Source organism: Eleginops maclovinus, chromosome 1 (assembly GCF_036324505.1).
Source record: "Eleginops maclovinus isolate JMC-PN-2008 ecotype Puerto Natales chromosome 1, JC_Emac_rtc_rv5, whole genome shotgun sequence".
NCBI classification, from domain to species: Eukaryota; Metazoa; Chordata; class Actinopteri; order Perciformes; family Eleginopidae; genus Eleginops; species Eleginops maclovinus.
In genome coordinates, this window is record NC_086349.1 from 26,957,454 (window position 1) to 26,979,758 (window position 22,305).

Here is a 22,305-nt window from a genome sequence, read left to right on the forward strand (position 1 = left end):
TGTGTTTTCCTTCCTCAGTGGACACACTCCTCTGATGGTGACCGGGACAAACCTGGACGTGGTTCAGGAGCCGAGGATCCGGGTCAAATACGCCGGGCGAGAGTCTGTCAACGTAAGAGCCGACTTCTTTAAATATAATAAAATAACAAACCTTTATGATTCTTACAGGTCTGTCCAGCAGGATACTCCCCACATACTGACACCGCTTTATGATTTATGAAGTAAAAAGCTGACTGTATTTCAGGCTAACACCCAAAAACACATCCAGAAAACCCTTGACTTCCACACAAGTGCTGAAAGGGGAAAAAATATAAAAGTAATAATAATAATAATGGTAATGAAAACAATATAAAACTGTAAAAATGAACAATTAAATATATCAAATAAATACATTAAATATCATAGCTTGACTAGCTGTCTGCCCTCCCACTTCAACCAGAAACACATTCACAAAACCCTTGAGTTCCACAACCCTGAGTCATGTCGGGGTTCAGACCTCATTCCTGCAACACATTGTGATTGTTTCTCTATATTTTTAAAGTTATCATTTGTAGTTATTTGAGGTATTCTTCCAAAGAAAGCGATGTAAATCATGGCTTGATTATCTCTCTGTCCTCCCAATTCAACCAGAAACACATTCAGTGAACCATTAGCTCTGAGACAAGGAAGAGGAAGTACTAAATGCTGACTCGTATATGGGTTTTAGGACTCATTCCTGCACCTCTCCACATAGAGAGTACAGTATACTCCTTCTACTAAGCTAACAGGACCTAGCTCACTTTATAATGCTAACGAAGCTAATTGATGTTTAGCTAAAAGAAGCTACTACCCCTCCTACAGTCTGCAGCTCTCTCCACCAGCGTCTGCAGAATCAGCCTCTGAGGGGTGTGCATGCACTATTAAACTAAGACTTTCTCCTAAATTACTTCAGGCTAAACCCCAGCCCCCACCTGCTGAGCCTCGTTGTGCTTTAACCCCTGTTGGGTTTGTTTCTTACCCTGTACTTTGGTGTTTCTGCTCACATTTGAGTTATTTAGCTCCCTTTTAAAGCTGTACACAGTGCATATAACTGCAATGAATTCTTCCAAAACAACTCGTCTTACCTCCCTACTGTTAGCATTTCTGCAGTGTGGAGCTGGAGAAGGTGTGGGTGGGTCATGAGGAGGGGTGAGGAGGCTCTAATGGCTTTCAGTGGGAGATTAACTGCGGTCAGAAGTCTGCGGTCAGCATAAAGAGCGTTTGTATAATCAAAGACTCGGGCGCTGGGAAATCGTTACAAATTGCATTTTAGCCTCGGTCCCCGGGTCCGTGTTTAATTAAAGGGAGGGGGATTTCTCTCTGTGGTCTGAGGGGGAGTAAAGGTGAGAAAGTGCTGTTCATCATTACAGCAAACTGTACCGACACAGCACAAAAACTCTCATAGTTAGTCAAGACTTTTACTGCGTTTTCTGCAGCTTCACTGAACAGCAGTTTCTAATTCCTGGAAAACGAAGCGTGTATTTTGTCCAGTTAACACACATTTCATATAATTACAACAGGTTTATATAATACTGTCATTCTGTGTCAAACTACAGCAACAGTGCTTTGTTCTAAAGGTCATTTACACGTCAATTAATTGGCTGAACAACATATATCTTTTACTGTTTGGTCATACATATTTTCCCACAGAATGCCAAAGAAATAAGCTGTTTTTATTTATTCCTTTAATTGTTTGTTTTTGCATTCATATAAATATTAACAGTATTTATTAATTTGCTCATTAATTAACAATATTTGTCAAACATTCTAACAAATATTTTATATAAATAAAACATGTAAAATAAATCTGTTTAAAAATCAGCAGAATCAACCTATAGGTTTCTTAGGTCCTTTCAGAATAAAAGCCCTATATGTATATAAGATAACGTTATTATTAATTAGCTGAAAAATATATATTTTGACTGTTTTTGTCATAAATACTTTCCCAAAGAATGGCAAAAAAAGAAGCTATTTTTAGATTTTTTTAAGCTTAATAGTTTGATTTTTTTATCCAATATCCATTTTTAAGTGTTACATATAAACCTTAATAAGAAACTATTTTGTAGTTGCAAGTATTTATTAATTTGCTCATTAATTTACAGTATTCATCAAACATTTTAACACTTGTTTTATATAAATAAAACTTGTAAAGTATTCCCAGTATCTGTTTAAATATCAGCAGAAACAGCCTACAGGTTTCTTAGTTCCTTTCACAATAAAAGCCCTATATGTTTAACAGAGGGATATTCACGTAAAGAAAGTCTTGAATGGAAATATGTTTCAGTATCTTCAGCTCTAAAACAACTATCATCAGAGACACTGAAATCTCTGGGTCAACAGGACCAACCAAACATCTTCTCCAAATATTTTATTCAACGACTGTAACCGTTCCGAACTCTCATGGCTGCGGGTTTGAATAATGTGGGTGTTTTTTGGAAAGGCCTTTAATTCTAACCCTGGTAATTATCTGCTGACCCTGTGTGTGGGCATCTTGACCCCCCACTGTGAACTCTGATCTATAATAACAGCTGTATTTTAACACACACACACTGTAGAAAATACCCTCCACACACACACACACACCTTTTGCTTCATGCATGTGTTTACTGTAGGATAGGACACTGGGATGTGTGTGTGTGTGTGTGTGTGTGTGTGTGTGTGTGTGTGTGTGTGTGTGTGTGTGTGTGTGTGTGTGTGTGTGTGTGTGTGTGTGTGTGTGTGTGTGTGTGTGTGTGTGTGTGTGTGTGTGTGTGTGTGTGTGATTTGTAATTTTTCTGGCTTTGAAAGAGAGTTGTTTGTCTCTCCGTCTCGCACAAGAAGCCCTGTCTCCGTCTTGATTTCCCCCAAAGAATGAATCTCTATTAAACGTTACAATTACCTCCCCCCCTTCATCCCGTCTCCCCCTTTCTCTCCCCCCACACGAAACAGCAATAAGAGCCGCTGTCTGTCAGCCAGGGCTTCAAATGATCACCTGTCTGCCTCCAAATTGCCTCTCTCTCTCTCTCTGACTCTCTCTCTCTCTCCCTCTCCCCTCTATCTGCCTCCCCTGTGTCGCCTGAACACTTTCACAAAGAAACACCGGGAGAAAAAAAGACAATTTTCTTTGTGAGCCGCCCCGTATCTGTCACAGGACTCACAATTGAAACGTTTATCATAATCTTGATTAAAGATAAAAGGGGGTATTTTGCAGAACATTCCCCCCCCCCCCCGGTCTGCCGCACTTAAGATGCCTCGCTCCAGGTGATCACAGACAGGAGCGCTCTCCCCTGACTCTCTGGGGGAGGCAGGTGATGATAATGGACACTTACCAATCTACATGTCCACACTGATGTGCACGTGTCCACAGTGTCAGCATCCTGAGAGGGTCTCATTGAATCATCTGGAGGGTCCACGATGCAGAGGACCACCACTGGTTCCTCTCACACATCTGGGTTTCAATGGTTACCAGAGGAGGAAAGAGGCCTCTTGTTAGCACATGCTCAGAGAGAAATGAGACACACCCTCTTTAAAGAGTCCTCTCCTGCTGATGTTCAGGTGTATATCAGTATGTAGAGTCTCTACTTTAAAGAGTCCTCTCCTGCTGATGTTCAGGTGTATATCAGTATGTAGAGTCTCTACTTTAAAGAGTCCTCTCCTGCTGATGTTCAGGTGTATATCAGTATGTAGAGTCTCTACTTTAAAGAGTCCTCTCCTGCTGATGTTCAGGTGTATATCAGTATGTAGTGTCTCTACTTTAAAGAGTCCTCTCCTGCTGATGTTCAGGTGTATATCAGTATGTAGAGTCTCTACTTTAAAGAGTCCTCTCCTGCTGATGTTCAGGTGTATATCAGTATGTAGAGTCTCTACTTTGAAGAGTCCTCTCCTGCTGATGTTCAGGTGTATATCAGTATGTAGTGTCTCTACTTTGAAGAGTCCTCTCCTGCTGATGTTCAGGTGTATATCAGTATGTAGCGTCTCTACTTTAAAGAGTCCTCAGTATACGCAGCAGCAGGAGGAGGACTGTAGGAATAACAGAGGAGCCTCCACATGACCTCTGACTGAGTGACTTCCTCACATTTCTCCACAGTCCATCTTTTCCTGACCGCAGACCTGCGAGTGTGTGTGTGTGTGTGTGTGTGTGTGTGTGTGTGTGTGTGTGTGTGTGTGTGTGTGTGTGTGTGTGTGTTTGTGTGGGGGCTGCAGCAGTGCATGATGGGAATGTATTCAGCCAGAGGGTTTCGCAGTGTTACCGCTTTGAAACACCCGCACTCTATCCAGCGCTGCGGAGAGGAGACGGATGAGGCCAAGTTTCCAATTATTTTTCTATCTGCCGACCTCGCTCACTTCATCAACGCTGCGCCGTGTGGAGCTGCTCTCTGCACCCGGCCCCGAGGAGTCCGTGTTCTTCTGTTTGTTTGGCAGAAGACTGGATTCTTTGTGATTGAAAATACATATTTGGATTGGGAACCAGTCTGAAATCATGGCTGTGTGTGCAGCAATCTGCTCGGGATCATCGGAGGATCCAGTAACTCGTATATGTCATCATGAGAATACAGTGAAATACTTTATTGCGTTCTTTATTAGCATCGCTTTTAGCATTAGCTCTTCTTCATGGGGTTCACAGTCAAACAAACACAGCACTTGTCCAACTGCTCGTTAACGCTATTATGCAATAAGCCAATCACAGGGCAGCAACTCAATGCATTTAGCCCTGTAGACACGTTCAAGAGGACCAATCAGAGCATCAGAAAGGGGAAGAAATGCTCTTTGAACGTGGCCTTGGTTGTTGCGGCCAGATGGGATCGTCTACTGAGATTTCCACCCACAAACATCTCCAGGGTTTACAGAGACTGGTCCAGCTCTCTGGGAGGCAAGGCCTTGTTGATGCCAGATTTCAGAGGAGGAAATGAATCATTTTGCATCAAGCAAACACCTTTATTTGCTTCCAAAAGTCATATTTTATGTAAGATTCTCTGTTTATTGTTAGTTTTATTATAATTAATAGAAGTATATATTGCTTTTATTCATGGTTCTTTGATGTGTAGCAGCTCAATGACTCCTGTTCTGCAGAGATAAAGAGTTCAGAGAAGTACACTTTGTGAAAGTGTGTCAGGACTCCTATCTGCTCCGGCTTCTATTTTTAAAAAGGCTTATCTTCTCTGCTCTTTTCATGCACTAGTGTAGATTGTAAAGTGTGAAGCTAAAGAGAAATGTCAGAGAACCAGAGGAAGCTTTTTGTGGCCCATTTATTTTTGTATGTACTGTATGTCCTAATTGAAGGACTATGCATCATAAAATACAATCATCTCAAAAAGACAAGAGATTATTTACACCACATTTGAGCTTTATAGACAATAGTGCAAAAGAAAAATACAAATGATATCAGTCACACTTCACGAGGAGTCAAATCATTAAAGTCACGCACACGTATGTCAATTAGAATACATTTCTGTATGAGATTCAGTGCATCACATGTGGAGAACTCCTTAGTCTGTATAACAGGATTGGAAACCGATTAAAGGAGGCTGGTCCCTACGGTGGCCCACAGGTGCAAACGCTCTACAACCGCTCAAGACATTTCCATCAGGAGAAACACTCTCAGCTTCAGAAGAATTGTGCGAATACATTCAGAAACATCTTCAGCAGCTTCAGGAAACATGAGCAGCGTTTACTAAAAGCTGCAGAAACCAAACACAACGGAGACCAGGGGACACTAAAGAGAGACGCACACAGCTGGAGACCAGGGGACACTAAAGAGAGACGCACACAGCTGGAGACCAGGGGACACTAAAGAGAGACGCACACAGCTGGAGACCAGGGGACACTAAAGAGAGACGCACACAGCTGGAGACCAGGGGACACTAAAGAGAGACGCACACAGCTGGAGACCTGGGGACACTAAAGAGAGACGCACACAGCTGGAGACCAGGGGACACTAAAGAGAGACGCACACAGCTGGAGACCAGGGGACACTAAAGAGAGACGCACACTTCCAGCGTTTCCTCCCTCCTCCCTCCTCCCTCCTCCCTCCTCCTCCTCTACACCCCCCTTACATCGTGCCAGAGAGCCTGCATTGATCTCCCGGCTGCAGACAACAGGTTGGATGCGTGGTGGTCGTAGCAGCTTTGAAGATATTTACCTCTAATGAAGTTTCTCCCCCTGAGAGGGAGCCGGGAGGAGATAAAACTCTGTGAGCAGAGAGAGGAGCAGCGATCAATCTTGCCCCCTCCTCCAGAGCTCAGCCTCAGGATGGTTGGAGGACAGCTCTCTGCTCGGGGGGGGAAACAGCAGAGAAGAAGTAATAAAAGAGTCGTAGCTCAGCCTCCTTCCTCTCCGGTGTTTTCCTGCCACTTCTTTATGGAGGCTTCCTCTCCAATAACGATGGATTTAACGACACCAGATAAATCCTTTTCTGCGAGGATTTTGTCTGCCAATTACACGCTCCCTGCCGGGGTCATGCTGATACCCATGTGTTTCAACGTCTCACTTTAAAACAAACCTTACAACAATTGGTGTTCTTATTTTGGAGAGAGATAAAGAATAATAACTTGGGAGTCTCTTCCTGACTGAAATTAACCGGACTTCTTTCCGCGGATTGATATCAATGGACATGGTCCCTTGATCTTCCTCAGCAATGGTCTGCTCTCCTTAGCAGCGGTCTGCTCTCCTTAGCAGCGGTCTGCTCTCCTTAGTGACGGTCTGCTCTCCTTAGCAGCGGTCTGCTCTCCTTAGCAGCGGTCTGCTCTCCTTAGTGACGGTCTGCTCTCCTTAGCAGCGGTCTGCTCTCCTTAGCAGCGGTCTGCTCTCCTTAGCGACGGTCTGCCCTCTTTAGCGACGGTCTGCTCTCCTAAGCAATGGTCTGCTCTCCTTAGCAGCGGTCTGCTCTCCTTAGTGACGGTCTGCTCTCCTTAGCAGCGGTCTGCTCTCCTTAGCGACGGTCTGCTCTCCTTAGTGACGGTCTGCTCTCCTTAGCAGCGGTCTGCTCTCCTTAGCGACGGTCTGCTCTCCTTAGCAGCGGTCTGCTCTCCTTAGCAGCGGTCTGCTCTCCTTAGCGACGGTCTGCCCTCTTTAGCGACGGTCTGCTCTCCTAAGCAACGGTCTGCTCTCCTAAGCAGCGGTCTGCTCTCCTTAGCAATGCTCTGCTCTCCTTAGCAACGGTCTGCTCTCCTTAGCAATGGTCTGCTCTCCTAAGCAACGGTCTGCTCTCCTAAGCAGCGGTCTGCTCTCCTTAGCAATGCTCTGCTCTCCTTAGCAGCGGTCTGCTCTCCTTAGCAATGGTCTGCTCTCCTTAGCGACGGTCTGCTCTCCTTAGCAATGGTCTGCTCTCCTTAGCAACGGTCTGCTCTCCTAAGCAACGGTCTGCTCTCCTTAGCAACGGTCTGCTCTCCTAAGCAACGGTCTGCTCTCCTTATCAGCGGTCTGCTCTCCTTAGCGACGGTCTGCCCTCTTTAGCGACGGTCTGCTCTCCTTAGCAACGGTCTGCTCTCCTAAGCAACGGTCTGCTCTCCTTAGTGACGGTCTGCTCTCCTTAGCAACAGTCTGCTAGCGAGAATTAACAACCTCTGGAATTTCCAAATTGACCAATTGGAATCGAATATTCAAATAAGCTTTGTAATAATGAACAATAAAATATATGTAATAAAATGTATAATCTCAGGAACGTATCAGTCTTATTTCCTGTCTCTGATTATACCGTTATGTGTAGATTGCTGTTTACTAACTCTCTATCCCCCCCCCCCCCCCCCAGGTGTGTAAAGTGTTGAATGCCACCTGTATGAGCTGCTTCGCCCCCTCGCTGATGCCGGAGTATAACCCCTCCCTGGACTCGGTGAAGCACGCAGACGAGTTCGGCTTCATCTTCAACAACGTGCAGGCGCTGCTGGTCTACAACAACACCAACCTGCTGTACTACCCCAACCCAGTGTTCGAGCCCCTCAGCACCTCGGGGGTCCTGGAGCAGAAACCTGGCTCTCCCATTATTCTCAAGGTACAGGAAACATGGATTACCCCTCAAACACACTCCTAACATTTCAAGACATAAACTCTTCTTCTTCTTTAGTCGTTGTTAATGTGTCTGCGTTAGACTGACCAGGTGTCAGGGTTTGTGTTATTTGTCCCACAATTTCAGACAATGTCCCGCATTTGTTTGACAGTCGCCCGTCTAAAACTTGTCTTTCATCCAATGGGTGTTTAGAAAGCAAGAGAGGGCTGTCACTATTAGCTGTGTCTGATGTTAGACTTAAGAGAAAACCATTTTAAATCAAAAATAACCAATTTTTTAACAAAATCTGGAGGAAAGGCGACTCAAAGAGGAATTTCAGAACAATTTCTTTAATCCCTCCTTCCACGATTTAGCATTTGTAATAAATTAAAAATAATAAATTGCTTTTATTCTGCCTTTTAAGACTCTTGAAGGATAAAAGGGACAAACTCAATATCTTAAAACTTAAAATAAATGACTTTTCATCGACAAATTCTGGAGTGCAAACACTGTATAATGTGATAAGAATGAGCTGTTCTAAATATCTGTCCAAATGTACTCTAAAACTCTGTTCAATATTCATCATTCTCTTTCTCATTATGGTTAGTTGTAAGACTTGTCACTGACATAAATCCCTTAGTAATACAATAAATATACCATAATTCATTGACTTTTTCTTAAAGACTAAAACTAAAGTAACATTGAGTCTTGCACCGAATCTAAAATACCTGCCAACATGTACACCAAATTTCCCCTGAATAGAGACGTATTCTCATTATAGGGGTTCCTTCTGACAGAACTCTCTGAGGAATTTAATTTATTTCTCCGTCCTGATTGCCAGCTGTCCCCACTTATTTCTCTGTGAATTTCATATTTATCTCACCTTGTTTGATCTCAGTGTGGAGCCACATTTAGCCTCAGCTGTGTCCGAACCTGGGGACGTAATCCACCGTGTGTGTGTGTGTGTGTGTGTGTGTGTTGGGGGTGGGCATGTGGTGTGTTTTTGAAAATGGTTTTCATCTCCAATGAGCCATGCTTGAGTTTTCCTCTTAATTTCTCCCCCCCTCAGGGCAGAAACCTGGTGCCCCCGGCCTCCGGAGGGGTGAAGCTGAACTACACGGTGCTGATCGGAGAGACCCCCTGCTCCGTCACTGTGTCCGAGAGCCAGCTGCTCTGTGAGCCCCCCAACCTCACCGGACAGTACAAAGTCATGGTCAGTGCCCCCCGACTTCATCGTCCTCTGTGTTTCTGTCTTTTAATGGATTCTTCTCCTTCTAGACTCACAAACATACTCACATTGTTCTGGAAGTGAATGAATAAAGTATTTATGTGTGTGTCTTTCCTCAGGTCCAGGTGGGGGGTCTCCACGTCTCCCCCGGCTCGGTCCACATCATGTCCGACAGCCTGCTCACCCTGCCGGCCATCGTCAGCATCGCGGCCGGCGGAGGCCTCCTCCTCATCATCGTCATCCTCGTCCTCATCGCCTACAAGAGGAAGTCCCGGGAGAACGACCTGACCCTGAAGCGCCTGCAGATGCAGATGGACAACCTGGAGTCCCGGGTCGCCCTGGAGTGCAAAGAAGGTGGGTGTCACAGGAAAGAGGGCCGGATGCAGACTGTACCGTGAAGAGGGGGATTGTGGGTAATTTTTCTTCATTAGAGGCCGCTCCTCTGACATATAGTAGGAACGACAATAAGATGTACTTTATTATATCTTATGTATGGGTGGGGAGGGGTTGGATTTAGAGGGTGATCCGGGCCCCTCCTTATGAGCACACACACTCCATTTGTTGGAGTAAAACCAGGGGCCGCAGGGGGCCGAGGAGCCGGGAGACGTGGGCTTAGACATGAGGAGTTTGGAGGATGGCTGATGGTCCTGTGATTGGCTGCATACAGGGAGCCCCCACCCCTAAAGAGACACAGCCGAGGGCCTGGATGGAGCCAATTAACCAGTGTTCACCTGGAGCCTCACACACACACACACACACACACACACACACTGTGGGGCCTCAGCTACAGCCAATTTATTGTCTGCTAGATAACATTCAGTTGGAGAAGGGTGTGTGTGTGTGTGTGTGTGTGAGAGAGAGAGAGAGGAAGTGTTTGTTTTTGAGAGTAGAGATGTGAGATTGGATGCCGGGCTGTCAGCTTTTTGATAGCTCCAGTAAACACTGTCTTCATAGGAGTCTCGTGTTTTCTCCCTGAGGGTTAAAGCAGTGTTTTATTCTATAAAGGAAGCTGACGGGTTACCACAGAGGATATTTCTGACTCGATACGTGTGTCAGCGTAAAGACAGCTTCTTGTGTGAGCTCATTAAATCTTTAAAATCATTGCATCATCTGATTGTCCTCTGCAGAGACCAATGTTAGGAAGCAATATCTGCAGAAAATGATCAAAATGCAGCGATTAACTCAGGAATGAAAGGCAAGACATTTAAAAAGCATCACATTAAAACTTAAGCATCTCTAAATAGATATAGCACTTTGTGACGTGGCGCCAGATCTCATTAAGCTTACAGAACGCTGGATAAAAAGAAGAAAGAGCTGCTCCTGTAGTCTGCTTGCTTTAGCTGGCTCTGTTGTGATTGGTCAATCAGCTTAGAGATGTCCCGCCCCCTTTATCATGTGCGATGTGTTGGAGCGCTAGCCAATAGGAGCTTGACGCTAACACAGTGATCTCAGTGTATGAAAAGCAAAATGAACCACAGCTGACATCCCTCATTTTTAACCCTTTGTCCTCTCTCTCCTCCCCCCTCTAGCTTTCGCCGAGCTGCAGACCGACATCAACGAGCTGACCAGTGACCTGGACCGGGCCGGGATCCCCCACCTGGACTACAGGACGTATGCTATGAGGGTCCTGTTCCCCGGTATCGAGGACCATCCTGTCCTCAGAGAGCTGGAGGTAAGGAGGGGAACTTCTTTTGGAGGAGTGTGAAGAAAGTGCGGAAGGAGTGGGAAAGGATACCAGTGTGACTGTGGCCTTCAAACCTCTGCACACACACACACACACACACACACACACACACACACACACACACACACACACACACACACACACACACACACACACACACACACACACACACACACACACACACACACACACACACACACACACACACACACACACACACATATATACACCTGACATGCATGGGAAACAGGGTCCCAGCTCACAGCCATTTCATCCACCAGAGGCTGCAGGATGAGGGGTAATGAACTGAGTCATTCCTGATCCTCTTGCAGGACGGAGGGCTCCTCCAGTGTCTGTTAACACCACTCCTCCGGGGGCCAGAGGGATGCTGGGAAATGAGTTTATTTTGTGAGGAACAGACAGAGTGGAGTCCACAGGAGGAGGAGAGAGTCGTCACGATACAGCTCCATCTTTAATCTGTTGATTGTGAGGCGGGGGTTCGGATCAGACTATCCTGCACACTGGAGCTCAGAGTCACTTCTTGGTAGATCAGTGGAAGAGTAGCATCTGAAGAAAGCAGCAAGACCGACTCTTTACAGTCCTGCATTCAAGCGTTCGCCCAAGTAAAGCCAAAAGCATCATACTTAAAGCAGCATTAGCATCATCAAATACCAAAAGTACCCTCAAGTTCTACTGACATAAAAAATGAATGGCTTTGATTGGTTATAAAATCTCTAAAAACAGTGTGTTGAGTGTCTTAGGAAATTCATGGATTATGGGATTTAAGAAATGTGTTTTGCTTGATATTACGATACACCGTGCTGCGATCAGAAAGGCTACGCTACAATTCGATTCAAAGCTTCACAGGTTTTAATGCACAGTAGCTACAGGGTAGAGATGGCAGTGGAAGGTCCCAGGCTCCTCCATCAATGCAACATGAATATATATAGATCATAAAACAAATACCGATAAGAAAGTGAAAGAAATTACAGAATACAAATAGAATAGTGCAAGAGAATGATGCCAGTAAATAGAAAAGTATTGCCAGAAGACAGAATGTGAAGATGCATATTGTACAGGAAGGTGAAATTAAATACCGTTTACTTCCGTGATAACTATTTAGATAAATAAATTGTAAGATGACAACAGATGAGGCACTTCACAGAGCTCAGGTGTTTAGCAGTCTCATGGCCTGTGGGGTGAAACTGTCTCCGAGTCTGGTGGTTTTCCTGATGCTGCAGTATTGCTACGATACAATACGTATTGTGCTACATGATATACTACAATATTTATAGAACATCTATCCACTTATCATGGAGTAGACCATATATAATATAAAGCAGCATTAAATGGATAAACTCCAGTAAAGAACGAAAACGTCAAATGTCTCCTTTAGCGCAAAAAATGATTAGATATTCCTCCTGAATCATCTGGGTGTTTTTCTAAGATTAGATGTCAAACTTTGTGAAAACAGTGACAAAGAAACCCAGACAAAGTGAGTTGAGCCTCTCTGGGATCGTCTTACTCTGGGAAGTTACTTGACATTTGACTTGAAAGTGCAATGGCAGCTAACTGGGTGCTTTTTAACAGCGGCGGGTCAATAATTGATTAGGATCCTCTCAGTTACCCTCCGTGTTTCTGCCTGCAGTGAAACAGGAGCCAGGCTTTGGAAAAATCTTTATTTTGGGTGAGACAAGGTCAAGAAGAAAAGTTGAGGAGCAACAAACATTTTCAAAAACATGTCTAGCTCAAGAGACGAATCAAATGTTGTGATCTTGGATTTCTGTATATATCTGGTAACAGACATATACTGAATACAGACAAGGCTAATCACACTGACATTAGCCGCCTTTAGCTTAGCGGTGGTGAGGTGAAGTCATGTGACCGTGCTGTGGTTCCTTTATAGCCCAACATTAGCCGCCATTAGCTTAGCGGTGGTGACCTGAAGTCATGTGACCATGCTGTAGTTCCTTTATAGCCCAACATTAGCCGCCATTAGCTTAGCGGTGGTGAGGTGAAGTCATGTGACCGTACTGTAGTTCCTTTATAGCCCAACATTAGCCGCCATTAGCTTAGCGGTGGTGAGGTGAAGTCATGTGACCGTGCTGTAGTTCCTTTATAGCCCAACGTTAGCCGCCATTAGCTTAGCGGTGGTGACGTGAAGTCATGTGACCGTGCTGTAGTTCCTTTATAGCCCAACATTAGCCGCCATTAGCTTAGCGGTGGTGAGGTGAAGTCATGTGACCGTGCTGTAGTTCCTTTATAGCCCAACATTAGCCGCCTTTAGCTTAGCGGTGGTGAGGTGAAGTCATGTGACCGTGCTGTAGTTCCTTTATAGCCCAACATTAGCCGCCATTTGCTTAGCGGTGGTGAGGTGAAGTCATGTGACCGTACTGTAGTTCCTTTATAGCCCAACATTAGCCGCCTTTAGCTTAGCGGTGGTGAGGTGAAGTCATGTGACCGTGCTGTAGTTCCGTGCACTGTAACATGTTTCCTGTCCTGCAGGTGTCGGGTAATGGGCAGCAAGGCGTGGAGAAAGCTCTGAAGCTGTTTGGTCAGCTCATCAACAACAAGGTGTTCCTGCTCACCTTCATTCGGACGCTGGAGATGCAGCGCTCCTTCTCCATGAGGGACCGCGGGAACGTGGCTTCGCTCATCATGACGGCGCTGCAGAGCCGCCTGGAGTACGCCACCGACGTCCTGAAGCACCTGCTGTCTGACCTGATCGACCGCAACCTGGAGAGCAAGAACCACCCCAAGCTGCTGCTGAGAAGGTAAGCCCCCACCTCTTAAAACCTATCTGTTGTGCTCATCACAGGGTTTAAAAGGATCCTTTAAACACCTGAAACCTTGTATATATGGTCAAACTAGGGCCTTGCAAGCTTGTGTAAATTGTCATAAATACACCTGGGTCAGTTTAAGAGAGCTAGAATGTATATATTTTGTGCAGGAATGGAAACGGAAGTTGTTTTGATTCATTTATTCAGTTAATATTGGTGAAAAGAACATCGTGCTGTATGCATATTGGTCTCGTGCCTTGAGAAAGTCCTTCAAAATCAAATGAGAATTGGACATTTAATGGGTTTTTTGTACTTAACGTTCGAAAATAGACTACCTTTAGTTGTCATTTATCCTCAAGGAAGTGCATCCTTCATGCATGTCTTAAGTTATGTTGTTTTAGGTGCTTGAATTGCCTGGAAAGTTATTGGATTGGTTGTTTAGGAATGTAAATATCACCGAGAGACCCTCCTTTTTTTTTTTACACGGATGAAAGTCTGCACAGAAGTTAATCAATGTCTTTGTTTTGACTTTGTAAAGAAGGAATGAATTAACATAAAGACACAACACAAACAACATATTCATTATCACACTGAGAGAAATCCCTTAATCCTCACTAACACTTTGGGCCGTACGAAACAGATTCAGTGACTCGATTAATTTCAGTAGAAGAGCACACTATAGATCTGAAGAAGGCTGTAGGAGAACATGATGTATGGACGGGATGTATTTATATGTATTTCCCTCTCTTGTGGGAGGATGCATCCTGCAGCATTGTGAGGCACACCGAGGAGGTGGAACATCTGCATTCCTCCCTCTCAGAGCCAGTGTCACTCTCACTTATCCTCCCGGCTCGGCGGCTATAAAACATTCAGAGGCAGTAACTCCGGCTTCTCCTCATCTCCGCGTCTCCAGCGCTCATTGTTTTCCGGGGGAGTCGGAGAGGAGTGTTAAAACTTTAAACACTGAAGTATCCTCACATGCCGTGGTTGCTCCCTATGGACATGCCACATGTGTTACCCTATTCACTGTATGCAGATTCTCCCTGTAAAATGTTAAAGTGAGGCCAGGAAACAATCTCTCTGTTGGTCAGAAAGGGTTTCCTGAGTCCAGAGATATGGAGGTGGGTCAGATGTCTGGTCAGACGGCAGAGACAGCTTACGGAGAATGAATAGGGGATGTCCGGTGGGTCTGCGGGGGACGAGTGGCAGGCAGCAGGCTGACACTGAGACTGAGATTTCTGATCCTTTCTTTTACTCTCCTTTTTTCTGGAGAGGAAGTAAAGAAACCGGAGCTCTGGATCTATTTGTTGTTGGAGGAGCAATATACAGTGGGGCAAAAAAGTATTTAGTCAGCCACCAATTGTGCAAGTTCTCCCATTTAAAAAGATGAGAGAGGCCTGTAATTTTTATCATAGGTATACCTCAACCATGAGAGACAGAATGAGAAAAAGAAATCCAGGAAATCACATTGTAGGATTTTTAATGAATTTATTTTCAAATGATTGTGGAAAATAAGTATTTGGTCAATAACAAAAGTTCATCTCAATACTTTGTTATATACCCTTTGTTGGCAATGACAGAGGTCAAACGTTTTCTGTAAGTCTTCACAAGGTTTCCACACACTGTTGCTGGTATTTTGGCCCATTCCTCCATGCAGATCTCCTCTAAAGCAGTGATGTTTTGGGGCTGTCGCTGGGAAACACGGACTTTCAACTCCCTCCAAAGATTTTCTATGGGGTTGAGATCTGGAGACTGGCTAGGCCACTCCAGGACCTTGAAATGCTTCTTATGAAGCCACTCCTTCGTTGGCCTGGCGGTGTGTTTGGGATCATTGTCATGCTGAAAGACCCAGCCACGCTTCATCTTCAGTGCCCTTGCTGATGGAAGGAGGTTTTCACTCAAAATCTCACGATACATGGCCCCATTCATTCTTTCCTTTACACGGATCAGTCGTCCTGGTCCCTTTGCAGAAAAACAGCCCCAAAGCATGATGTCTCCACCCCCATGCTTCACAGTAGGTATGGTGTTCTTTGGATGCAACTCTGCATTCTTTCTCCTCCAAACACGACGAGTTGAGTTTTTACCCAAAAGTTCTATTTTGGTTTCATCTGACCATATGACATTCTCCCAATCCTCTTCTGGATCATCCAAATGCCCTCTAGCAAACTTCAGACGGGCCTGGACATGTACTGGCTTAAGCAGGGGGACACGTCTGGAACTGCAGGATTTAAGTCCCTGGCGGCGTAGTGTGTTACTGATGGTAGCCTCTGTTACTTTGGTCCCAGCTCTCTGCAGGTCATTCACTAGGTCCCCCCGTGTGGTTCTGGAATTTTTGCTCACTGTTCTTGTGATCATTTTGACCCCACGGGGTGAGATCTTGCGTGGAGCCCCAGATCGAGGGAGATTAGCAGTGGTCTTGTATGTCTTCCATTTTCTAATAATTGCTCCCACAGTTGATTTCTTCACACCAAGCTGCTTACCTATTGCAGATTCAGTTTTCCCAGCCTGGTGCAGGTCTACAATTTTGTCTCTGGTCTCCTTTGACAGCTCTTTGGTCTTGGCCATAGTGGAGTTTGGAGTATGACTGTTTGAGGTTGTGGACAGGTGTCTTTTATACTGATAACGAGTTCAAAAAGGTGCCATTAATACAGGTAACGAGTGGAAGACAGAGGAGCCTCTTAAAGAAGAAGTTACAGGTCTGTGAGAGCCAGAAATCTTGCTTGTTTGTAGGTGACCAAATACTTATTTTACCGAGGAATTTATAATTAATTCATTAAAAATCCTACAATGTGATTTCCTGGATTTTCTTTTCTCATTCTGTCTCTCATAGTTGAAGTGTACCTATGATAAAAAATTACAGGCCTCTCTCATCTTTTTAAATGGGAGAACTTGCACAATTGGTGGCTGACTAAATACTTTTTTGCCCCACTGTATGACTCAGCAGCTTTAAGACATGAAGACACTATTATTTCCAGTTTTGCTTTAATGCAGGATTTACACCTGGAAGTGGGCGGGGCTTAATTTGGGCGGAAAACGACGTCAGAGCCTTCATACATGACACAAGAGTTTTGAACCTGTGTTTATCTAAAGTTCACATTTCTGTCCTGGATATGTTTGTATTTTGACACGTATTTATTCAGATAATGCCTCATTTGCATATTTAAACATCACACTCAAAGAACATTTAAAAAGAGTAAAATAAAATCAACAAATATTTAGGGTACAGTTAATTATTTCTAGAAAAAACATGTTATTTGATTAAGGAAAAATCTATTGGATAGTTTCCTTATATGCTTTAATAATGTGGGACAAAATGTTGTAATATTTAGAGGAAAAAAGCTGAGTAAAGTTGAAAATTTCTGAGAAAAAACTGCTTTTAAACACAGATGTAGTACATGCTACAGGTGAATAGAGTAAAACAAAACTAGCACATATCACCATGAAACCTCCCTAATTCATTACTGACATTAACACAGTTACTTTTTATATTGCAAGTTTTCTGTTAGGTTTGAATATGCAAATGAGGCGGTATGCGACGCTCATTTGGTGAATTTAGACCAAATCTTCGGACACAAACTTACACAGTTGGTAAAATAAACTCCTAAATGTGGATTTGTATGTCTGTACAAAGACATGTTAGGGATGCACAGTAGCTCTGAATTAACCGGTGCATGTAAAGAATCAGCAGCGTAAACAGAGGCTTGTTTACGGGGCTTTATGTGTTATAAAGCAGCGTCCATAAAGCTGTGCTGGCAGTGCACTCTCTGAATGAATGAATTATTGCTGAGTTTAAAGTCACTGGGTCAGGTTTACGAGGCTACATCAGAGAGCTAACACACACACGCAGACACACACCTCGAGGTTACCAACCCACTTCCTGTTCTCATTCATATTACAGAGGAAAGAGAGGAGAGTGCGTCCCATGGCGGGGTCTCTCCTCCGCCCGTCGCTCAGCTGACACTGAATGCTTCTCTCTGGAGGAGGATATGTCCACAAACTAGCATGTCAGACCTCTTAAAGAGAAAGACCATCATCTCACAAGCATTTTACACGCGTGGTTATAAAAATAGTTCCATATCTGTCGGGTTGTTTTAGCATGTTTGCCCGACGATCCCTCGGTGACCTGCCATCAATGTGTAATGAGTACAGTGGAGCTGGTTCGCTCTGAGATGGGTCTAATGTCAACAGAATGTGCAGAAAAACCACCAACAAAGCATCTCTGAGTTCTCTCCAACATCAAACCCTGAACTAAAATGGTCTTACATCTTTGGAAACAGATTGAGAACATGTGCTTTATGTAGAGAAAGACTAACCATCCAATGTCCGCTGTATTGTGTGTTGTTTTAAAGCAGAGAAGTTGTTGCTTTAGTACGTTCCCCTGCAGATTAGGGCTTCTGCGTTGCACGTTATCAGGTCGTTAAATGCAGCTTTAACAGACATACTTTATTTTCTGGTTCGGTTTCGAGAAAAAATGAACTTATAAGGGGTTGAAGTGCGGGGTAAAAAAACGTGAAAATGAATAACTGTCAAAAAAGGCGGGAAAACACATCTAAGACAGGAAGTAGGGTGAGGATATCTTTCAAAATAAAACAGGAAACAGATATTTTGGATGATACATTAGACAGATTCAGTATTGACATCAGAGGTACACAGGTACATATAGAGCGGTGAAATACATATAAGGGAAAAACTAATAAAAAGTCAATATTTAAATTCAAGTATTTGGTTTTGGTTGATTTCCTGTTCCTAGTGTTTTGATAGTGGTGTGTATTGCTTTACTTCTAGGTAAAATTCTAGGTTTAAAGTTGGGTTTGAGTCAGTCCATGTCTTCTTATGAATGTGAAATTGTACTTTTACTGTGTAAAGAAGTTTAGGCACCAAAACTACTTGGTCATTTTATTTGGAACGTTAATAGGAGGGGGGGGGGGTGATAAATCTCAAAGCGTGAATCAGTTCTCTTAGGTTTCATCACTTGTGTTTGTTTCTTAAAGGCCTTTATTGGAGAGCAAAGACAGTAAGGGGACAGAGAGGGGGTAACGTAAGGTACTTTTTAGGCCTCTTGTTCCAGGAGAGCTGGGGGCGCGCCTTAGGCTCCGTCACTTAAAATAACTCAGAGTTCACTTCTGGACATGGGACACCAACCCTGAGTCAGACTCCTGTTGGTTTGTATGATAAATGTCTCCTTTTTTTGCCCTTTTTCATGGAAATAAACACAGAAAAAGTCAGGTTTGAAATTCATAGACGGGTGTTTTCATACAGGAGCTGACAGCAGACCTTATACATGTGTGTGTCGTGTGGAAGCTGTGGGATATGTTTGCTGTATGTGTGCAGCAGAGCTTGTGAGGGAGCCGAGGGACGATGTGGTTTTTCCTGCAGAGCAAAGCACTCTCAATTATTTAACCCAGACTCTGTGGTGAGCTGCAGGCGGGAAAAAGGGGGAGAAAGGGAGGAGGAGACTGGAGAAGAGATGGAGTAACAGGGAAAAAACATGCCTAATTCAGCAAATTAAAAGGTGGTTTTGATGCTTTTTTATGTAGTATTGTTCCAGTTACATAGGCAGATGTACATTTTTCTGATTACCTCTCAGAATCAGAAGTAAAATATTTATTCCCGGGGAGAAATTGTGTTTCGTGACTTTTTTAGAATGAAATGAATAAAAGACAAATAATAAAAACATCTATTTATTCACTGAGGAAGAGGAATACAGGCAATAAAAAGGTAAAATAATATAAATAAAGACACCAATATTTATATAAACATAAAAATGTTAAGAAAATGTGAAATTAAATCAACTTAAAATAAATAGATACGATGCATGTTGCACAAAGAAATACCGGGTACCCTTAACGAGTATCTATTTGCATTGCATTTGAGATTGACGTGCTGTAATCCAAAATAAGGTATATTTTCATACTCAGTGTTGGCGTTTTTTGACATTAACAATAGCCAAAATCCCTCTGTGATTGTCCTCCTGTTTTTACTCCCCCCCCCTGTGCTTGTATGGGACTGGTGTGTTAGAAGTTAATGGAAGCCATTAAGCTTTTTAATAAGCTCAGCAAGTCCCGAAGAAGGAAGTCAAATAAAACCTCTTTTGTTGGGGCCGTGCTGTCTCTCTCTCTCTCCCCCCCCCCCCCTTTAATATCTCTCTTTTTAAATGTTTAAGGGCGGAGGGGGGGGGGGCACTTTGTTCTCCCCCTTCTTGTCCTCCTCCTCATCTTCAGTCTTTCTATTAATTGAGTTTCATTAATGAACATCAGGATTTCATTATCCGCATGCTGTTTAAGAGGCTCCTAATGGTGGCTGTTGGGAGGTGTGTGTGTGTGTGTGTGTGGGGGGGGGGGCGTACAATGTCTTTTAATGGCAAACACAAAGCGGGCTCTGTTAATAACTCTGTACTCCGCTGCTCTGCATGGGCGGAAATCTCATTAGAAAAATGCTGAGGTGAAAAATAATGGGGAAAAAAAAAGTGGCAAGGTGATAGAACACACACACACACACACACACACACACACACACACACACACACACACACACACACACACACACACACACACACACACACACACACACACACACACACACACACACAGAGGAAAACTTAAGAAGATAGAGTTTAATATGAAGGAAAAGTGGCTGCTTATTATGAGCTCTTCTGTTTGGGGCAGGATCAATAATATTGGACAGGGTGGTGAGAGGGGACTGCACTGCCTGTGCTGCAGCCCCTCTGTTCACCCTCTGTCTGAAACCAGAGCCCAGTCTGCTCTGATTGGTTAGCTGGCCGGCTCTGTTGTGATTGGTCAACGCTTATCAATGTCCCGCCCCTTAGCCTATCACGAACATTGTCAGGAAGTAAACAAAGAAGTTCAATAGAGGCGTTTCAGGGGGGTGGAAGAGAAACACAGGGATTTTAGCCTTTGCAGACCATTTACATGCACTAAAACCTACAGACCACACTACAGGGAAGGGAAAAGCCCCTTGAAAGTATTAGCCCACAAAGAAGAAATAAAGTCTGGAAACAACATCAGCTCTCTCGTCCTCTGTCCTGCCCTCAGACAGATTCTGGTGAAAGAAAGATTAAGTCTCCCTCTCTCAGATCAATTCAACATTGACTTCTTCTTGTAACAGCGGCGGATAAACCCCTCCCCTCACAGCTCCTCTGACTCACCCTCCTTCAGCTCCCGCTCCCAGACTTTCACCCTCAAACACAACTTCTCGCAATTATGCTGATAATAGGCATAATTTCCCTTTAGCTGCTTTCAGAGCTGAATAGGTGTAATCATGGCTCACTAGTTAAACAGTGACACACCTGAACCCGCCGGCCTCTAATACCTGCTCAGCTGCTCCATCACATCAATGAGAGTAATCACAGTCATCTCCCGCAGCGTTCAGAGGGTCACTTTACTTCTTCACTGCATCGCCTTTGAAAATGAAAGGATCGTATGCAGCAATAACAAGCTGCATGGAGAGTTGTATCATTACATCCTACAGGAATACCCAAAATAACCTGAATTATAGCAATGCATCCCTTTATGTTGCCTTGAACTGCTGAAGAAGACTTCTCTAATACCTCCTTATAGTGATCAGAGTTATACTGGAGGTTCCAAAGGGATGTTTTCAGGAATTTTTGCTGCTGAAAAGTCACTTTTTTAAAGCATTTTTCAACGTTTTAGTGATTGTTTTTGTTCCTCGTTGACGACTACTTTTCTTTCTAGAAGTCTAGATCAAAAGGATGGATTTATAAATGTTACCAAAAGATTTTACCAGCCAGCTTTTGACCCACATCATGACGTCCACCACTACCACCCATTTGTTGAGCAGCTCTCCCACTTGGGTCAGGAGGAAAAGAGACCACCTTTAATGATGAGTCTCTTATATATGTATTAAAGATATTTAAAAACGTGCATTTTGCATAAAAGGGGACCTTTAAAGTGCACATATTCTGCTCATTTTCAGGTTCATGTGGTGTGAGAAGCTCACTCTGGGGTGCACTTTGAGATTTTAGCCTCTGCAGACCATTTACATGCACACAAATGTAAAAAAAAAAGTAAGAAGGCCTCTTTAAAAACTTCACTTTATCAAAACTTTTCCGGGTTTGTTCCACCGTTAAGTCACCATCGAGGCTATAGGAAAAGTTAGTTGTCTTTAACAATTCAAAGTAACATGAAGTCCTGAAGAACGCCGGCTGATGAAATCCATTTCCAAAATAAAAATGTTGATTTTCAGGCGGCATTTCATCCCGTCTCTGTGTGGTCTGAAAGTTAAATGTCAGAGCAGCGTTTCCTCTTTTCATCCGCTCCCACCTGGCTGTCTCTTCCCAAACCTGGCTCTCTCTAAGCATGATGCTGCTAATGAGGCAGAAGGGTGTGTGTGTGTGTGTGTGTGTGTGTGTGTGTATGTGTGTGTGTGTCTGTGTCTGGAGAGAGATATGAGCATGAATCATAAAAGAGGAACACACACTCCTCTGGTAGGAACAGTAGAGAGGTCATTGCACACTTGTGTGTTTTCATGCCCAATCAAGCCCAGCAGCAGCAGCAGCAGCTCGGTGTGTGATGGACTGGGGGGGGGGGGTTGAGAGGAAGGAGAGGGGTTTTGGCTGTGATCAGGCGTTACCTGGCTGACAGCATGCGTCTCTCTC

The 22,305-nt window shown here is 44.0% G+C and overlaps 1 protein-coding gene across 1 annotated transcript in view; it reads left to right on the forward strand.

Moving 5' to 3' along the window:
• plxna2 (plexin A2) overlaps nucleotides 1-22,305 on the forward strand; it is a 203,666-nt gene that overhangs the window by 160,343 nt on the left and 21,018 nt on the right. The window contains 6 exon segments of the mRNA XM_063910249.1: nucleotides 19-112; nucleotides 7,745-7,984; nucleotides 9,048-9,191; nucleotides 9,326-9,560; nucleotides 10,736-10,878; nucleotides 13,396-13,664. Coding sequence (XP_063766319.1) covers nucleotides 19-112; nucleotides 7,745-7,984; nucleotides 9,048-9,191; nucleotides 9,326-9,560; nucleotides 10,736-10,878; nucleotides 13,396-13,664 — 1,125 coding nt within the window.